Raw genomic sequence first — 17992 nt, 5'->3', positions numbered from 1 at the left:
GGTGAGGCCACTGGGCCTTGTCTCTCTGTGCCCTCCACTCTCCCCTGCCCTGCTGGTGATGCCCCTGTCTCTGTGTGCCCCCCACTCTCCCCTGCCCTGTCTGTGCCCCCCACTCTCCCTGCCCTGTCTGTGCCCCCCACTCTCCCCTGCCCTGTCTGTGCCCCCCACTCTCCCCTTCCAGTGATGCCACTGTCTCTCTGTGCCACAGTAACGGGATCTTGTACCAGTACCCGGACAGGACGGACGTCATTCCCCTGCTCTCTATCAACATGGGGTAAGGAATCCCGAAGCTTAATGGCTGCCATTGGCTCATTTTATTTGTATTTAGGGGGGTTATGTGGTTGTGGGAGGGTCAGACTCACCGGCTCTCACTCTCGTGCCACAGGGGGGAACAGTGCGGCGGCTGCCGGAGAGCGAACACCACAGATCGGCCGCACTCTTTCCAGGTCATCCTGACCGACCGGCCTTCCCTGGAGCTGAGCGCAGACAAGGAGGAGGATATGGCTGACTGGATGCTGCACCTCTGCCAGGCGGTGTCCAAAGGGGTAATGACCCCCCCCCCTCCCGCTATTTATTTTCTATGCAGTTTCCCTTTAATTCCTTCCCCACTGTCACTGCTGCTGTTCTCTCTCTAGCAGCTTCTCTCTCCTGCCCTGACCCTGGGGCCTCTAGCAGCTTCTCTCTCTCTCCTGCCCTGACCCTGGGGCCCTCTAGCAGCTTCTCTCTCTCTCTCCTGCCCTGACCCTGGGGCCCTCTAGCAGCTTCTCTCTCTCTCTCCTGCCCTGACCCTGGGGCCCTCTAGCAGCTTCTCTCTCTCTCTCCTGCCCTGACCCTGGGGCCCTCTAGCAGCTTCTCTCTCTCTCTCCTGCCCTGAGGCCCACTTCTCTCTCTTTTCTCTCTTGCTCACTCACGCACTCACTCGCTCCCTTACTCACTCCCTCACTCACTCCCTCACTCACTCACTCTCTTGTTCACTCACTCTCTCACTCGCTCCCTTACTCACTCACTCGCTCACTCTCTTGCTCACTCACTCGCTCACTCACTCAAATACTAAAGACCAATTGCAAATAACACAGAGTCTGCACCATCACTTGTATTTACCTGTATGTATTCACTTTAACTCCTGTGATATTTCCCAGAACCCCCTCAGCCTCTGGCTTCCTGTTAGGGGGATTGTAACACAGTAGGGGGGCTATGGGCGATGATTAGGAAAATAATCATGTGTTCACTTCCTAGGGCCCTATGAGACCAGTGACAATAACATATGATGTGATGGTGCTGCTGTAGTCAATAGGCCAGCTGTATGGGGCAGGGACTGAGCTTCTCTAACTCTTTGTGCCTTTGTGTTTCCCGGCAGGGGATGTCGGGTAAAAGGATGGTATCCTCGGTGCAAATCACTCTGGCGCCCCCATGGCGACCCGAAGCCTCACAGAGAAAGGACCCCTCCATCCAGCCTGATGCCCCCAGGCAGAATATCCTGTTGCCCCAAGCTCCGCCCCTTTGCACAGAGGAACTGCCCTGGACTGAAAACAAACATGGTCTGAATGGAGGTAAAAGCCCCTGCACAGCAGCACCGTGGTACAGAGGGGGTTAAACTGCTACAGATTTAGTAGCACCGGGTAGAGTGCTGCCTGCAGGGAGTTGCAGGGAGTTGCGGCTGATACCTGTCTATCTCCTATCTAAATCCCATTGTTTGCCCTGGGAGCGGCATTCCTAAGTAATATACCCCCCCCCCCCCCCCCCCCCCGCTGGAATTCCACCCTCCCAGGTCTGGGATACACGGGAAGGAATTCCTGCCCCTGTGGGGGATTCCTAGGGATGAAGTAGAATCACAATCCTTACTGTATGCTTTGGGGGGCATTCCATGCTGGAGAGGTAACTGGGCTGATAATATTCTGGGGCCCCACTTGTCTCTGTCAGTGTCGGGGCCGTGATGAATCTGCCGCATTGCTGAACTGTAATTACTGTGAGAGAGGATCCCACGGCGACTTGATTCCCACGCGCTTTACATGTTGTGGGAAAGTTGGAAGAATGTGGCCCCGACCGAGACTCTTCCCCACCGGCCAGACAGTCACACGGGTCATTACTGGGAGCGGCCAGAGCGTCACTCTCTCTTTCTGTCAGGGCTGTCTCTTCTACTGGGGCCCAGGGTGAAGTAAAAGTGGGACTGTCTCAATAATGGTTCTTTAGCTATTGTTAAAGGAAAACCCTTAGCATTAAAGGTTTTTATCTTGTCCTACTGTCCCCATCTTGTCCTACTGTCCCCATCTTGTCCTACTGTCTCCATCTTGTCCTACTGTCCCCATCTTGCCCTACTGTCCCCATCTTGTCCTACTGTCTCCATCTTGTCCTACTGTCCCCATCTTGCCCTACTGTCCCCATCTTGCCCTACTGTCCCATCTTGTCCTATCTGTCTCCATCTTGCCCTACTGTCCCCATCTGCCCTACTGTCGCCCATCTTGCCCTACTGTCCCCATCTTGTCCTACTGTCTCCATCTTGCCCTACTGTCTCCATCTTGCCCTACTGTCTCCATCTTGTCCTACTGTCTCCATCTTGCCCTACTGTCTCCATCTTGCCTACTGTCTCCATCTTGTCCTACTGTCTCCATCTTGCCCTACTGTCTCCATCTTGTCCACTGTCTCCATCTTGCCCTACTGTCTCCATCTTGCCCTACTGTCTCCATCTTGTCCTACTGTCTCCATCTTGCCCTACTGTCTCCATCTTGTCCTACTGTCTCCATCTTGCCCTACTGTCTCCATCTTGCCCTACTGTCTCCATCTTGTCCTACTGTCTCCATCTTGCCCTACTGTCTCCATCTTGTCCTACTGTCTCCCATCTTGCCCTACTGTCTCCATCTTGTCCTACTGTCTCCATCTTGCCCTACTGTCTCCATCTTGCCCTACTGTCCCCATCTTGCCCTACTGTCCCCATCTTGCCCTACTGTCCCCATCTTGCCCTACTGTCCCCATCTTGCCCTACTGTCTCCATCTTGCCCTACTGTCTCCATCTTGTCCTACTGTCCCCATCTTGCCCTACTGTCCCCATCTTGCCCTACTGTCCCCATCTTGCCCTACTGTCCCCATCTTGCCCTACTGTCTCCATCTTGTCCTACTGTCTCCATCTTGTCCTACTGTCCCCATCTTGCCCCTACTGTCCCCATCTTGCCTACTGTCCCCATCTTGCCCTACTGTTCCCCATCTTGTCTCTACTGTCTCCATCTTGCCCTACTGTCTCCATCTTGCCCTACTGTCTCCATCTTGTCCTTACTGTCTCCATCTTGCCCTACTGTCTCCATCTTGTCCTACTTGTCTCCATCTTGCCCTACTGTCTCCATCTTGTCCTACTGTCTCCATCTTGCCCTACTGTCTCCATCTTGTCCTTACTGTCTCCATCTTGCCTACTGTCTCCATCTTGCCCTACTGTCTCCATCTTGTCCTACTGTCTCCATCTTGCCCTACTGTCTCCATCTTGTCCTACTGTCTCCATCTTGTCCTACTGTCTCCATCTGCCCTACTGTCTCCATCTTGTCCTACTGTCTCCATCTTGCCCTACTGTCCCATCTTGTCCTACTGTCTCCATTTGTCTCATCTTGCCCTACTGTCTCCATCTTGTCCTACTGTCTCCATCTTGTCCTACTGTCCTCCATCTTGCCCTACTGTCTCCATCTTGTCCTACTGTCTCCATCTTGCCCTACTGTCTCCATCTTGTCCTACTGTCTCCATCTTGTCTCCATCTTGCCCTACTGTCTCCATCTTGCCCTACTTTCTCCATCTTGTCCTACTGTCTCCATCTTGCCCTACTGTCCCCATCTTGCTCTACTGTCTCCATCTTGTCCTACTGTCCCCATCTTTGCCCATACTGTCTCCATCTTGTCCTACTGTCTCCATCTTGCCCTACTGTCTCCATCTTGTCCTACTGTCCCATCTTGTCCTACTGTCTCCATCTTGTCCTACTGTCTCCATCTTGCCCTACTGTCTCCAATCTTGCCCTACTGTCTCCATCTTGCCCTACTGTCTCCATCTTGCTCTACTGTCTCCATCTTGTCCTACTGTCCCCATCTTACCCTACTGTCTCCATCTTGTCCTATTGTCTCCATCTTGCCCTACTGTCTCCATCTTGCTCTACTGTCTCCATCTTGTCCTACTGTCCCCATCTTACCCTACTGTCTCCATCTTGTCCTATTGTCTCCATCTTGCTCTACTGTCTCCATCTTGTCCTACTGTCTCCATCTTGCCCTACTGTCTCCATCTTGCTCTACTGTCTCCATCTTGTCCTACTGTCCCCATCTTACCCTACTGTCCCCATCTTGCCCTACTGTCCCCATCTTGCCCTACTGTCCCCATCTTGCCCTAGTGTCTCCATCTTGCCCTACTGTCTCCATCTTGTCCTACTGTCTCCATCTTGTCTCCATCTTGCCCTACTGTCTCCATCTTGCCCTACTTTCTCCATCTTGTCCTACTGTCTCCATCTTGCCCTACTGTCCCCATCTTGCTCTACTGTCTCCATCTTGTCCTACTGTCCCCATCTTGCCCTACTGTCTCCATCTTGTCCTACTGTCTCCATCTTGCCCTACTGTCTCCATCTTGTCCTACTGTCCCCATCTTGTCCTACTGTCTCCATCTTGTCCTACTGTCTCCATCTTGCCCTACTGTCTCCATCTTGCCCTACTGTCTCCATCTTGCCCTACTGTCTCCATCTTGCTCTACTGTCTCCATCTTGTCCTACTGTCCCCATCTTACCCTACTGTCTCCATCTTGTCCTATTGTCTCCATCTTGCCCTACTGTCTCCATCTTGCTCTACTGTCTCCATCTTGTCCTACTGTCCCCATCTTACCCTACTGTCTCCATCTTGTCCTATTGTCTCCATCTTGCTCTACTGTCTCCATCTTGTCCTACTGTCTCCATCTTGCCCTACTGTCTCCATCTTGCTCTACTGTCTCCATCTTGTCCTACTGTCCCCATCTTACCCTACTGTCCCCATCTTGCCCTACTGTCCCCATCTTGCCTACTGTCCCCATCTTGCCTAGTGTCTCCATCTTGCCCTACTGTCTCCATCTTGCCCTACTGTCTCCATCTTGCCCTACTGTCCCCATCTTGCCCTACTGTCTCCATCTTGCCCTACTGTCTCCATCTTGCCCTACTGTCCCCATCTTGCCCTACTGTCCCCATCTTACCCTACTGTCCCCATCTTGCCCTACTGTCTCCATCTTGCCCTACTGTCTCCATCTTGCCCTACTGTCTCCATCTTGCCCTACTGTCTCCATCTTGCCCTACTGTCCCCATCTTGCCCTACTGTCTCCATCTTGCCCTACTGTCCCCATCTTGCCCTACTGTCTCCATCTTGCCCTACTGTCCCCATCTTGCCCTACTGTCTCCATCTTGTCCTATTGTCTCCATCTTGCTCTACTGTCTCCATCTTGTCCTACTGTCTCCATCTTGTCCTACTGTCTCCATCTTGCCCTACTGTCTCCATCTTGCCCTACTGTCCCCATCTTACCCTACTGTCCCCATCTTGCCCTACTGTCCCCATCTTGCCCTACTGTCCCCATCTTGCCCTAGTGTCTCCATCTTGCCCTACTGTCTCCATCTTGCCCTACTGTCTCCATCTTGCCCTACTGTCCCCATCTTGCCCTACTGTCTCCATCTTGCCCTACTGTCTCCATCTTGCCCTACTGTCCCCATCTTGCCCTACTGTCCCCATCTTACCCTACTGTCCCCATCTTGCCCTACTGTCTCCATCTTGCCCTACTGTCTCCATCTTGCCCTACTGTCTCCATCTTGCCCTACTGTCCCCATCTTGCCCTACTGTCTCCATCTTGCCCTACTGTCCCCATCTTGCCCTACTGTCCCCATCTTACCCTACTGTCCCCATCTTGCCCTACTGTCTCCATCTTGCCCTACTGTCCCCATCTTGCCCTACTGTCCCCATCTTGTCCTATTGTCTCCATCTTGCCCTACTGTCCCCATCTTGCCCTACTGTCCCCATCTTGCCCTACTGTCCCCATCTTGCCCTACTGTCCCCATCTTGCCCTACTGTCCCCATCTTGCCCTACTGTCTCCATCTTGATTACTTTATCACACAATTCATCCTTCCCCATCAGCCATGTTTTTCCCATGGGGCTGTGCAGGTAGCTCTATGACCCACTATCCCAGACACCATTATTATCTATACATTTCCCATTCGGCGCAGTCAGTACAATCCCGGCCGCCGGTTCTGCCCAGAATGATTCAGTTTGTGGTTACTCGGTATTTACAGTAAATGTTGGTTGTGATTGGATGGGAATTTGCAGAAAGAATTTATCAGAGAGCCCCCCCCCCCCCAACTGCCCCTCCTCCTCCCCCTCTGCCACCCAGTGATTGGGATCAGCCCCACAGATAGGGGCACTGACAGCGCAATCAGCGGGGGAATTCCTGGCATTCCTGCCACACGTATCAGCCCCCCCAGGGCAGGGGGTTAGGGCTCGGCTGGGGCTGGAATGGCTGACAATAGAGTCCAGGAAGCAGGGGGCCTGGAAAGAATGTCTGTCTGTATCAGCTCTCTGTAAACACTGCAGCCTGCCCAGCCATGTCTATCCTTAAACAGGCAATGGGAGGTAAGTAATATGGCAACTCCCACCCATATATATTCTAATATCCAGTACAGTATGGGGGTACAGCTTATTGTGTGCCCAGAACATTCCCTCTCTGTATATTTGTATTTATACATATGGGTAGGGGGTGCCATAGTGTTTCCCTTAGACAGTACAGTATGGGGGTACAGCTTATTGTGTGCCCAGAACATTCCTTCTCTGTATATTTGTATTTATACATATGGGTAGGAGGTGCCATAGTGTTTCCCTTAGACAGTACAGTATGGGGGTACAGCTTATTGTGTGCCCAGAACATTCCCTCTCTGTATATTTGTATTTATACATATGGGTAGGGGGTGCCATAGTGTTTCCCTTAGACAGTACAGTATGGGGGTACAGCTTATTGTGTGCCCAGAACATTCCCTCTCTGTATATTTGTATTTATACATATGGGTAGGGGTGCCATAGTGTTTCCCTTAGACAGTACAGTATGGGGGTACAGCTTATTGTGTGCCCAGAACATTCCTTCTCTGTATATTTGTATTTATACATATGGGTAGGGGGTGCCATAGTGTTTCCCTTAGACAGTACAGTATGGGGGTACAGCTTATTGTGTGCCCAGAACATTCCCTCTCTGTATATTTGTATTTATACATATGGGTAGGGGGTGCCATAGTGTTTCCCTTAGACAGTACAGTATGGGGGGTACAGCTTATTGTGTGCCCAGAACATTCCTTCTCTGTATATTTGTATTTATACATATGGGTAGGGGGTGCCATAGTGTTTCCCTTAGACAGTACAGTATGGGGGTACAGCTTATTGTGTGCCCAGAACATTCCCTCTCTGTATATTTGTATTTATACATATGGGTAGGAGGTGCCATAGTGTTTCCCTTAGACAGTACACTAGGGGGGTACAGCTTATTGTGTGCCCAGAACATTCCTTCTCTGTATATTTGTATTTATACATATGGGTAGGGGGTGCCATAGTGTTTCCCTTAGACAGTACAGTATGGGGGTACAGCTTATTGTGTGCCCAGAACATTCCCTCTCTGTATATTTGTATTTATACATATGGGTAGGGGGTGCCATAGTGTTTCCCTTAGACAGTACAGTATGGGGGTACAGCTTATTGTGTGCCCAGAACATTCCCTCTCTGTATATTTGTATTTATACATATGGGTAGGGGGTGCCATAGTGTTTCCCTTAGACAGTACAGTATGGGGGGTACAGCTTATTGTGTGCCCAGAACATTCCTTCTCTGTATATTTGTATTTATACATATGGGTAGGGGGTGCCATAGTGTTTCCCTTAGACAGTACACTAGGGGGGTACAGCTTATTGTGTGCCCAGAACATTCCTTCTCTGTATATTTGTATTTATACATATGGGTAGGGGGTGCCATAGTGTTTCCCTTAGACAGTACAGTATGGGGGTACAGCTTATTGTGTGCCCAGAACATTCCTTCTCTGTATATTTGTATTTATACATATGGGTAGGGGGTGCCATAGTGTTTCCCTTAGACAGTACAGTATGGGGGTACAGCTTATTGTGTGCCCAGAACATTCCCTCTCTGTATATTTGTATTTATACATATGGGTAGGAGGTGCCATAGTGTTTCCCCAGAACATTCCTTCTCTGTACATCTAATGGAGGTTCCAACCTGCCTTTATTTCTCCCCAGTTTCTACAGAAATTCCGACTTTCCCACATTCCTTCCTGGATGAGATTCCCAGTGAGGACGACTGTCTCAGCCCAGATCTTCCACCACCCCCGCCCCCACCCCCGGTCTTTCTGAAGAGCCCTAGGAAACCCCAACCTGATCCTTTCCATCCTTCGATCAGCGACTCATTAAGTCTAGAACTGCAGAAACTCGACTTGGCCCACCCCCCTGCACTGAAGGTAGGTTAGAACCGTAATGACCCACATCCATTGGGTGCTGCCATATTGGGTGTAATGACAAGGATGTCCATAGACTCTAATAGGGAACAGTGGCCTCTAGTGGCTGAGAGTGGTACAACATAGACTTGCCCATTCTCTCCCATAGTATTTATCCCTATTGTTCTCCTGCTTCTTTATCTTCAATCTCTTTGGTGCTGGGCCCTGTGGCCCTTGGACTTCTGCAGGCACCACCCAATAGGAAGGCAGCAGAAGTGGGGGCTGAATGAGGAGCCGCCCCTTCCCCAAACTCAATTTTATTGTGGGTTTAGTTGGAGAGGGAAGTGGCAGTAGTAGCACTTTATTACCTGGGGGGGCAGTAGAGCAGTAAGGCATTATTATTACTAATGGGGAGGGGACACACCTGATTAAAGGGGAAGTTTACCTTTCAGTGTGGGTGGGAGCAGTAGTGGTAAGATGGGGACAAAAGTGTTAACCATTTTATTTTCTTAGAAACCCAGTTCCGTGCTGGCAGCGCCACCCCCTGTGCCACAGAATAAGACATCGGCGCCGACCAACCAACAAAGGAAGGAAGATCCGGTGCCCAACAAACAGAACCTAAACGGGTTCCCTTTGAAGCCAGACCATGGAACCGCAGAGACGTCCCATCATGCACCTCTGACCAACGGTACGGCCAAGGCTTGGGCAGGGGGTTAATGGGGCATCATGGGAGTTTTTGGTGGCAACTGATTGTGCCTGACATTTTCCTTTAGATATCTGCGCCTTCTGCCACAAAGCAATTCCGTCCAACACGGCAGTCATTGAGGCAATGAAGAAGCAATACCATGCCAACTGCTTCACCTGCCGCAAGTGCTGCCGCCTACTGGCCGGGCAACTGTACTACCAGATGGATGGGCAGCCCCTCTGTGAGCACTGCTACAAGGTGAGAGGAGGAAGGAGGGGTCTGTATGGGAAACCACCTCGCTCTGCCATCTTACAGAGAAAGTCCTTTTATCCCACTGATACTGGTGGTGCTGCTCTCCTCCCCATGGCTGGTGCTGCTCTCCTCCCCATGGCTGGTGCTGCTCTCCTCCCCATGGCTGGTGCTGCTCTCCCCCCCCCCATGGCTGGTGCTGCTCTCCCCCCCCCCCATGGCTGGTGCTGCTCTCCTCCCCATGGCTGGTGCTGCTCTCCCCCCCCCCATGGCTGGTGCTGCTCTCCACCCCATGGCTGGTGCTGCTCTCCTCCCCCCCCCCATGGCTGGTGCTGCTCTCCCCCCCCCATGGCTGGTGCTGCTCTCCACCCCATGGCTGGTGCTGCTCTCCTCCCCCCCCCATGGCTGGTGCTGCTCTCCCCCCCATGGCTGGTGCTGCTCTCCCCCCCCCCATGGCTGGTGCTGCTCTCCCCCCCCATGGCTGCTCTCCCCCCCCCATGGCTGGTGCTGCTCTCCTCCCCATGGCTGGTGCTGCTCTCCCCCCCCCCCATGGCTGGTTCTGCTCTCCCCCCCATGGTTGGTGCTGCTTTCCCCCCCATGGCTGGTGCTGCTCTCCCCCCCATGGCTGGTGCTGCTCTCCCCCCATGGTTGGTGCTGCTCTCCCCCCCATGGCTGGTGCTGCTCTCCCCCCATGGTTGGTGCTGCTCTCCCCCCCATGGCTGGTGCTGCTCTCCCCCCATGGTTGGTGCTGGTCTCCTCCCCATGGCTGGGGCTCCTTGGGCCCCCGGTTTGTACCATGCCCACCATCACCCATCATCCCAAAGTTAATGTGAAAGCCCCAAGGGCCAGCATTACCCCCCCAGCCCATACATCCTGGGGCACATGGCTGACCCCCACAACCTGGAACTCCCCCAAAACCACATGTTCTGAGGGGGGGGGCTGATCCAAGCAGGGAGGTGAAAGCACAAACTGCAATTATGTTATTGGCAGCAGAACAGCAAACGTGCATTTCTGCCAGCGCCGCAGATTCCGCTCATCTCCATGTAAATGTACCCCGAGTTTTATTGGCCCCCCGGGACTGAAACCCAAAGAAGTGAGAAACGGCCAAACGGCCAAGTAACAGGATATTAAATAACGTCATCTTTCTGCTGCGTGTCTGTGGCGCTGCCGTACCCTCAGCCCCCCGCACAAAAAGTCTGGAGTAAACTCCGATTTATATGGGCACAGAACCCCTTAGTGACTGCTAATATCCTTATCATTTACAGTAGGGGGTACATTATCCCTTATAATACATGAGTGATACTCAGAGTTCCCTGTATAACTCAGCCTGCAGCCTTGTGCCTTTATATGGGGGGCACAGAACCCCTCAGTGACTGCTAATATCCTTATCATTTACAGTAGGGGGTACATTATCCCTTATAATACATGAGTGATACTCAGAGTTCCCTGTATAACTCAGCCTGCAGCCTTGTGCCTTTATATGGGGGGCACAGAACCCCTCAGTGACTGCTAATATCCTTATCATTTACAGTAGGGGGTACATTATCCCTTATAATACATGAGTGATACTCAGAGTTATTACCTGGATCTGATTTCTTACCTTTTCTGTATGTTTTTTAGGGAACGTTAGACAAGTGTGCCAAATGCCAGGCACTTATCACACAGCATATTGTGCGTGCCATGGGGAATGGGTACCACCCAGAATGCTTCACCTGTGTGGTCTGTCACAGGAGAATTGCAGATGAGAGTTTTGCTGTGGATGAGTACAATGACGTGTACTGCGCAGACGATTATTACAGGTACCAGGGATTTATTAGCTTAATAAGGGCAAACTGTCTCCCCTCTATGTCTATTCTGTTATACAGATAGCTAGAATCTCAGCCATAAAGCAGGGCAGGACTGCTGCTTACAATGGGGGGGGGGGGGGGGGGGGGGGGGGTCAGATAGGATCTGCGCCACTGTGACAGAATGCTCTGTTATACAGATAGCTAGAATCTCAGCCATAAAGCAGGGCAGGACTGCTGCTTACAATGGGGGGATCAGATAGGATCTGTGCCACTGTGACAGAATGCTCTGTTATACAGATAGCTAGAATCTCAGCCATAAAGCAGGACAGGACTGCTGCTTACAATGGAGGGATCAGATAGGATCTGTGCCACTGTGACAGAATGCTCTGTTATACAGATAGCTAGAATCTCAGCCATAAAGCAGGGCAGGACTGCTGCTTACAATGGGAGATCAGATAGGATCTGTGCCACTGTGACAGAATGCTCTGTTATACAGATAGCTAGAATCTCAGCCATAAAGCAGGGCAGGACTGCTGCTTACAATGGGGGGGATCAGATAGGATCTGTGCCACTGTGACAGAATGCTCTGTTATACAGATAGCTAGAATCTCAGCCATAAAGCAGGGCAGGACTGCTGCTTACAATGGGGGGATCAGATAGGATCTGTGCCACTGTGACAGAATGCTCTGTTATACAGATAGCTAGAATCTCAGCCATAAAGCAGGGCAGGACTGCTGCTTACAATGGGGGGGATCAGATAGGATCTGTGCCACTGTGACAGAATGCTCTGTTATACAGATAGCTAGAATCTCAGCCATAAAGCAGGGCAGGACTGCTGCTTACAATGGGGGGATCAGATAGGATCTGTGCCACTGTGACAGAATGCTCTGTTATACAGATAGCTAGAATCTCAGCCATAAAGCAGGGCAGGACTGTCACACTTTCCAATGCAACTACAAAACTCCCAACTCTCACCCATTGTTACGACCTTAATACATGTGTTGCCCTTGGAGACCCCCCCCCCATAAACCACGAGAGCAGCCATATTGGTACAGTCAGGATATTGTTGTTCTTTTGTCCTTTATTTTAGCAATCTTATTATTATTTGTTTCTTTGCTTTAGGAAATTTGCCCCAATCTGCAGCTCCTGCAGTGACCCCATCATCCCAAAGGAGGGGCATGACTCCTATAAAATAGAGTGTCTTGGGCATAACTACCATGAGAGCTGCTATCGCTGTGAGGTAAGTGAACTAGTGCATTATGGGGCATAAAATACTGTCATGTGACACCTTTCTGTACTGAATAAGCTACACAGGAACAGGAAGTACAGAGAATCAGAGCTCTGTACCTGGGTAAGTACTGGGGGGAGATTGGATTCACTTACCCAGGGGGAGGTTCCTGTCTGACCATGGGAAAGAGAGCAGCCCAGGAGCAGGAAGTACAGAGAATCAGAGCTCTGTACCTGGGTAAGTACTGGGGGGAGATTGGATTCACTTACCCAGGGGGAGGTACCTGCCTGACCATGGGAAAGAGAGCAGCCCAGGAGCAGGAAGTACAGAGAATCAGAGCTCTGTACCTGGGTAAGTACTGGGGGGAGATTGGATTCACTTACCCAGGGGGGGGTTCCTGCCTGACCATGGGAAAGAGAGCAGCCCAGGAGCAGGAAGTACAGAGAATCAGAGCTCTGTACCTGGGTAAGTACTGGGGGGAGATTGGATTCACTTACCCAGGGGGGGTTCCTGCCTGACCATGGGAAAGAGAGCAGCCCAGGAGCAGGAAGTACAGAGAATCAGAGCTCTGTACCTGGGTAAGTACTGGGGGGAGATTGGATTCACTTACCCAGGGGGGGGTTCCTGCCTGACCATGGGAAAGAGAGCAGCCCAGGAGCAGGAAGTACAGAGAATCAGAGCTCTGTACCTGGGTAAGTACTGGGGGGAGATTGGATTCACTTACCCAGGGGGAGGTTCCTGTCTGACCATGGGAAAGAGAGCAGCCCAGGAGCAGGAAGTACAGAGAATCAGAGCTCTGTACCTGGGTAAGTACTGGGGGGAGATTGGATTCACTTACCCAGGGGGAGGTTCCTGCCTGACCATGGGAAAGAGAGCAGCCCAGGAGCAGGAAGTACAGAGAATCAGAGCTCTGTACCTGGGTAAGTACTGGGGGGAGATTGGATTCACTTACCCAGGGGGAGGTTCCTGCCTGACCATGGGAAAGAGAGCAGCCCAGGAGCAGGAAGTACAGAGAATCAGAGCTCTGTACCTGGGTAAGTACTGGGGGGAGATTGGATTCACTTACCCAGGGGAGGAGGTTCCTGCCTGACCATGGGAAAGAGAGCAGCCCAGGAGCAGGAAGTACAGAGAATCAGAGCTCTGTACCTGGGTAAGTACTGGGGGGAGATTGGATGCACTTACCTAAGGCTAATTTGCCCATTAATTAAAGTTAATATAAGGGGAATGCAGAGAGCTATACAATGACAGAGGAACAGACAGAATACTGAGAATGAGATATAACAGTATTTAGTAAACATGTTCCATGTTCTGTTGGCAGAGATGTCACGTTGCGCTGTCCCTGGAGCCCACAGAGAGTGGCTGTTTCCCACTGAAGGACCATTTGCTGTGCAAGCCCTGTCACTTATCCTGGAAGGAGGAGCTTTCTTAACGGAGCCGCCATCTGACGCTGTAACTGCCCCAGAGCAGGGGGGCCCCGGTGGCCCCAGTGGGACTATTTCTGCTGAATCTTTGTTCCTTTGCACATGAGACAATTGTTGATTGCGGCACTCTGATCGTATTGGCCGGCTGGAAAATGGGCTCTGATCGTATTGGCCGGCTGGAAAATGGGCTCTGATCGTATTGGCTGGCTGGAAAATGGGGGATAAAGCAAATGAGTGGGGTCTGTATAGGGGCCCCCCACCCAGGAAAGCCAAAACACATAATATAATGGGGAAGCTAGTAAGGAAGGTACGTGCAAGTCAGCGTTCCCATGATGCTCAGTGTCTGTAGCCACAGAATGATGGGATTCCCCACTGTGAATGAACTCTCAGATGCAACACGGTCACGCAAGGGTTAACAAGGGACTAATGACCAAATATTCTCATATGGGGGGGCAAATACAGCCGGATCCTGCCCAGGGCCCCTGGGAGATGCATCATGGATATAAGCCTAGGGCCCTCCAGCTGTACAAGTGGCAGAGCCGGGGGGCCTACAGGTTGGACCCATAGGATCGGACCTTCCAATAATATTGATTTGAGCGCTTCCTGTGATTTCTGTGCCAAAATGCAAATACACTCCAGTTGTTGGACTGACCAATGGTTTTAATTGATACACCCCATTGGTGGCCAGTGTTCTCCCCACGTAGAACAGGGTTTGGGTCCAGTTAGGGGGATAACAAGTTCTGGATGCTCAGCCCAAACCTGAGTTGTTTGTATACATGGAGGTACATTTGCTGCACTCAATAGGCCAGTTCTTGGTAGGCTGCTGGCAGTTGGTTCTGGGGGGGGGGGGGGGGGCTTGGGGATGGCAGTGCCACACAGACTGATAATCAAAATCAATGCTATATCCGGGTACATTTCTATATATCTAGTGCATATTATGCCTCATAGGGGGCAGCGCTGGCAGATACGGGTTTGGGGGTAACCCCGGCACATAGATACATATATCTGACATGGGGGGACCCTCCCACTAGTACCTGATATCCCCATGCCAGGGGGCACTGAATGGAACGTAATGGTGCCTTCTGAGACTGAGCAACCAATCCGCTCTTTGCTTTCATATTTTCCTTTATACAGGACTGATTTCAGCCAATTAGGCTCCCTGTATGTTTTGGGGCTGCAGGGGGAGAAGCTAGTGCCCAGGTCAGAATCCATTATAAGGGCACAGCGCCAGCCCCTGTGCTGGAACCCCCCCCACCAGCTTTACAATGAGGTGCAGCGTATTCAGCAGAATAGGAGCCACAACTGATGTCTAACGAATGAGTTGCCATAGCGATATTAGCAATAAAGACACCTTGATATTGTCCGATTGGATCTCCAGGTATGGGCTCCTGTAACCCACATTGTTGCTTTGTGTAAAGGTGGCTATACCCCATAACATCTTGCCACCGATATGCCCACCTAAAGCTCCTTGGGGGTGCCCATAGAGGGGCAGATAGGCTGCTGAAACCAAATTGGCAGCTGAAATCTGCCTGTGTATGGGGACCTTAAAACTGTCACTCTGTCACCACCACTGTTCCCTTGCTTGAGAGATCCAGTGTTAGACTGACACCTGCTGGCAGACCTGAGTAAGTGCAGGAACCGACTGAAAAGCCTTACAGGGAAAGATGGAGCCACCCCCTAGTTCTTTGCGATGTTTCCCCAACTGTTTGCTTCTCATTAGATATTCCTTCAGTATTAAACCAATAATTATTTTCTTACGAGGTGCAGGGCTGGGGCTAATAATGCTTCCTACAAATCCAGTGGTGTTTGGGATATATTGTGCCTATAGTAGCAGTGGGATAATAGCCTCTGGGAAGGGACTGGGGCTGTGGGATAGCAGGTATAGTAGGGAGAGATGGTGCCTATAGTAGCAGTGGGATAATAGCCTCTGGGAAGGGACTGGGGCTGTGGGATAGCAGGTATAGTAGGGAGAGATGGTGCCTATAGTAGCAGTGGGGGGATAATAGCCTCTGGGAAGGGACTGGGGCTGTGGGATAGCAGGTATAGTAGGGAGAGATGGTGCCTATAGTAGCAGTGGGGGGATAATAGCCTCTGGGAAGGGACTGGGGCTGTGGGATAGCAGGTATAGTAGGGAGAGATGGTGCCTATAGTAGCAGTGGGATAATAGCCTCTGGGAAGGGACTGGGGCTGTGGGATAGCAGGTATAGTAGGGAGAGATGGTGCCTATAGTAGCAGTGGGGGGATAATAGCCTCTGGGAAGGGACTGGGGCTGTGGGATAGCAGGTATAGTAGGGAGAGATGGTACCTATAGTAGCAGTGGGGGGATAATAGCCTCTGGGAAGGGACTGGGGCTGTGGGATAGCAGGTATAGTAGGGAGAGATGGTACCTATAGTAGCAGTGGGGGGATAATAGCCTCTGGGAAGGGACTGGGGCTGTGGGATAGCAGGTATAGTAGGGAGAGATGGTGCCTATAGTAGCAGTGGGGGGATAATAGCCTCTGGGAAGGGACTGGGGCTGTGGGATAGCAGGTATAGTAGGGAGAGATGGTGCCTATAGTAGCAGTGGGGGGATAATAGCCTCTGGGAAGGGAGTGGGGCTGTGGGATAACAGGTATAGTAGGGAGAGATGGTGCCTATAGTAGCAGTGGGATAATAGCCTCTGGGAAGGGACTGGGGCTGTGGGATAGCAGGTATAGTAGGGAGAGATGGTGCCTATAGTAGCAGTGGGGGGATAATAGCCTCTGGGAAGGGACTGGGGCTGTGGGATAGCAGGTATAGTAGGGAGAGATGGTGCCTATAGTAGCAGTGGGGGGATAATAGCCTCTGGGAAGGGACTGGGGCTGTGGGATAGCAGGTATAGTAGGGAGAGATGGTGCCTATAGTAGCAGTGGGGGATAATAGCCTCTGGGAAGGGACTGGGGCTGTGGGATAGCAGGTATAGTAGGGAGAGATGGTGCCTATAGTAGCAGTGGGGGGGATAATAGCCTCTGGGAAGGGACTGGGGCTGTGGGATAGCAGGTATAGTAGGGAGAGATGGTGCCTATAGTAGCAGTGGGATAATAGCCTCTGGGAAGGGACTGGGGCTGTGGGATAGCAGGTATAGTAGGGAGAGATGGTGCCTATAGTAGCAGTGGGGGGATAATAGCCTCTGGGAAGGGACTGGGGCTGTGGGATAGCAGGTATAGTAGGGAGAGATGGTGCCTATAGTAGCAGTGGGATAATAGCCTCTGGGAAGGGACTGGGGCTGTGGGATAGCAGGTATAGTAGGGAGAGATGGTGCCTATAGTAGCAGTGGGGGGATAATAGCCTCTGGGAAGGGACTGGGGCTGTGGGATAGCAGGTATAGTAGGGAGAGATGGTGCCTATAGTAGCAGTGGGGGGATAATAGCCTCTGGGAAGGGACTGGGGCTGTGGGATAGCAGGTATAGTAGGGAGAGATGGTACCTATAGTAGCAGTGGGGGGATAATAGCCTCTGGGAAGGGACTGGGGCTGTGGGATAGCAGGTATAGTAGGGAGAGATGGTGCCTATAGTAGCAGTGGGGGGATAATAGCCTCTGGGAAGGGAGTGGGGCTGTGGGATAACAGGTATAGTAGGGAGAGATGGTGCCTATAGTAGCAGTGGGATAATAGCCTCTGGGAAGGGACTGGGGCTGTGGGATAGCAGGTATAGTAGGGAGAGATGGTGCCTATAGTAGCAGTGGGGGGATAATAGCCTCTGGGAAGGGACTGGGGCTGTGGGATAGCAGGTATAGTAGGGAGAGATGGTACCTATAGTAGCAGTGGGGGGATAATAGCCTCTGGGAAGGGACTGGGGCTGTGGGATAGCAGGTATAGTAGGGAGAGATGGTGCCTATAGTAGCAGTGGGGGGATAATAGCCTCTGGGAAGGGACTGGGGCTGTGGGATAGCAGGTATAGTAGGGAGAGATGGTGCCTATAGTAGCAGTGGGGGGATAATAGCCTCTGGGAAGGGACTGGGGCTGTGGGATAGCAGGTATAGTAGGGAGAGAATTTTATTAAAATATATTTAACAAATACAATAAAACAATAATTACATTTCAATCAAGCAAAAAAACAAAAACCAAAAAAACATAAATCAATATTACATCAAAAACAAAACGTACTTTCCTGCAAAGCATCTTATTTCTTACAGATCATTATAAAACACATATCAAGA

The 17992-nt window shown here is 51.5% G+C and overlaps 2 protein-coding genes across 5 annotated transcripts in view; both read left to right on the top strand.

The window, feature by feature from the left end:
- plekhm2 (pleckstrin homology and RUN domain containing M2) overlaps positions 1–807 on the top strand; it is a 23059-nt gene extending 22252 nt beyond the window's left edge. For 3 of the 4 annotated variants that reach the window (XM_031905450.1, XM_031905448.1, XM_031905447.1), the window contains 2 exons: positions 209–274; positions 386–807. In XM_031905450.1, coding sequence (XP_031761310.1) covers positions 209–274; positions 386–635 — 316 coding nt within the window. In that variant the 3' untranslated portion in view covers positions 636–807. The remainder of the gene's footprint in view (positions 1–208; positions 275–385) is intronic. The other variant, XM_031905449.1, reaches the window with a different exon arrangement.
- A 543-nt stretch (positions 808–1350) lies between these two features.
- On the top strand, positions 1351–14468 carry fblim1 (filamin binding LIM protein 1; the record flags this gene model as incomplete). The annotated part of the gene is given in 7 exon segments (NM_001078804.1): positions 1351–1550; positions 8253–8470; positions 8960–9134; positions 9220–9389; positions 11001–11179; positions 12290–12407; positions 13714–14468. Coding segments are annotated over 7 exon segments (1146 nt in total). The 3' UTR covers positions 13825–14468.
- Positions 14469–17992: the final 3524 nt, after the last annotated feature.

Source organism: Xenopus tropicalis, chromosome 7 (assembly GCF_000004195.4).
Source record: "Xenopus tropicalis strain Nigerian chromosome 7, UCB_Xtro_10.0, whole genome shotgun sequence".
Classification (NCBI taxonomy): domain Eukaryota; kingdom Metazoa; phylum Chordata; class Amphibia; order Anura; family Pipidae; genus Xenopus; species Xenopus tropicalis.
This window is presented reverse-complemented; position numbering and strand designations above follow the sequence as displayed.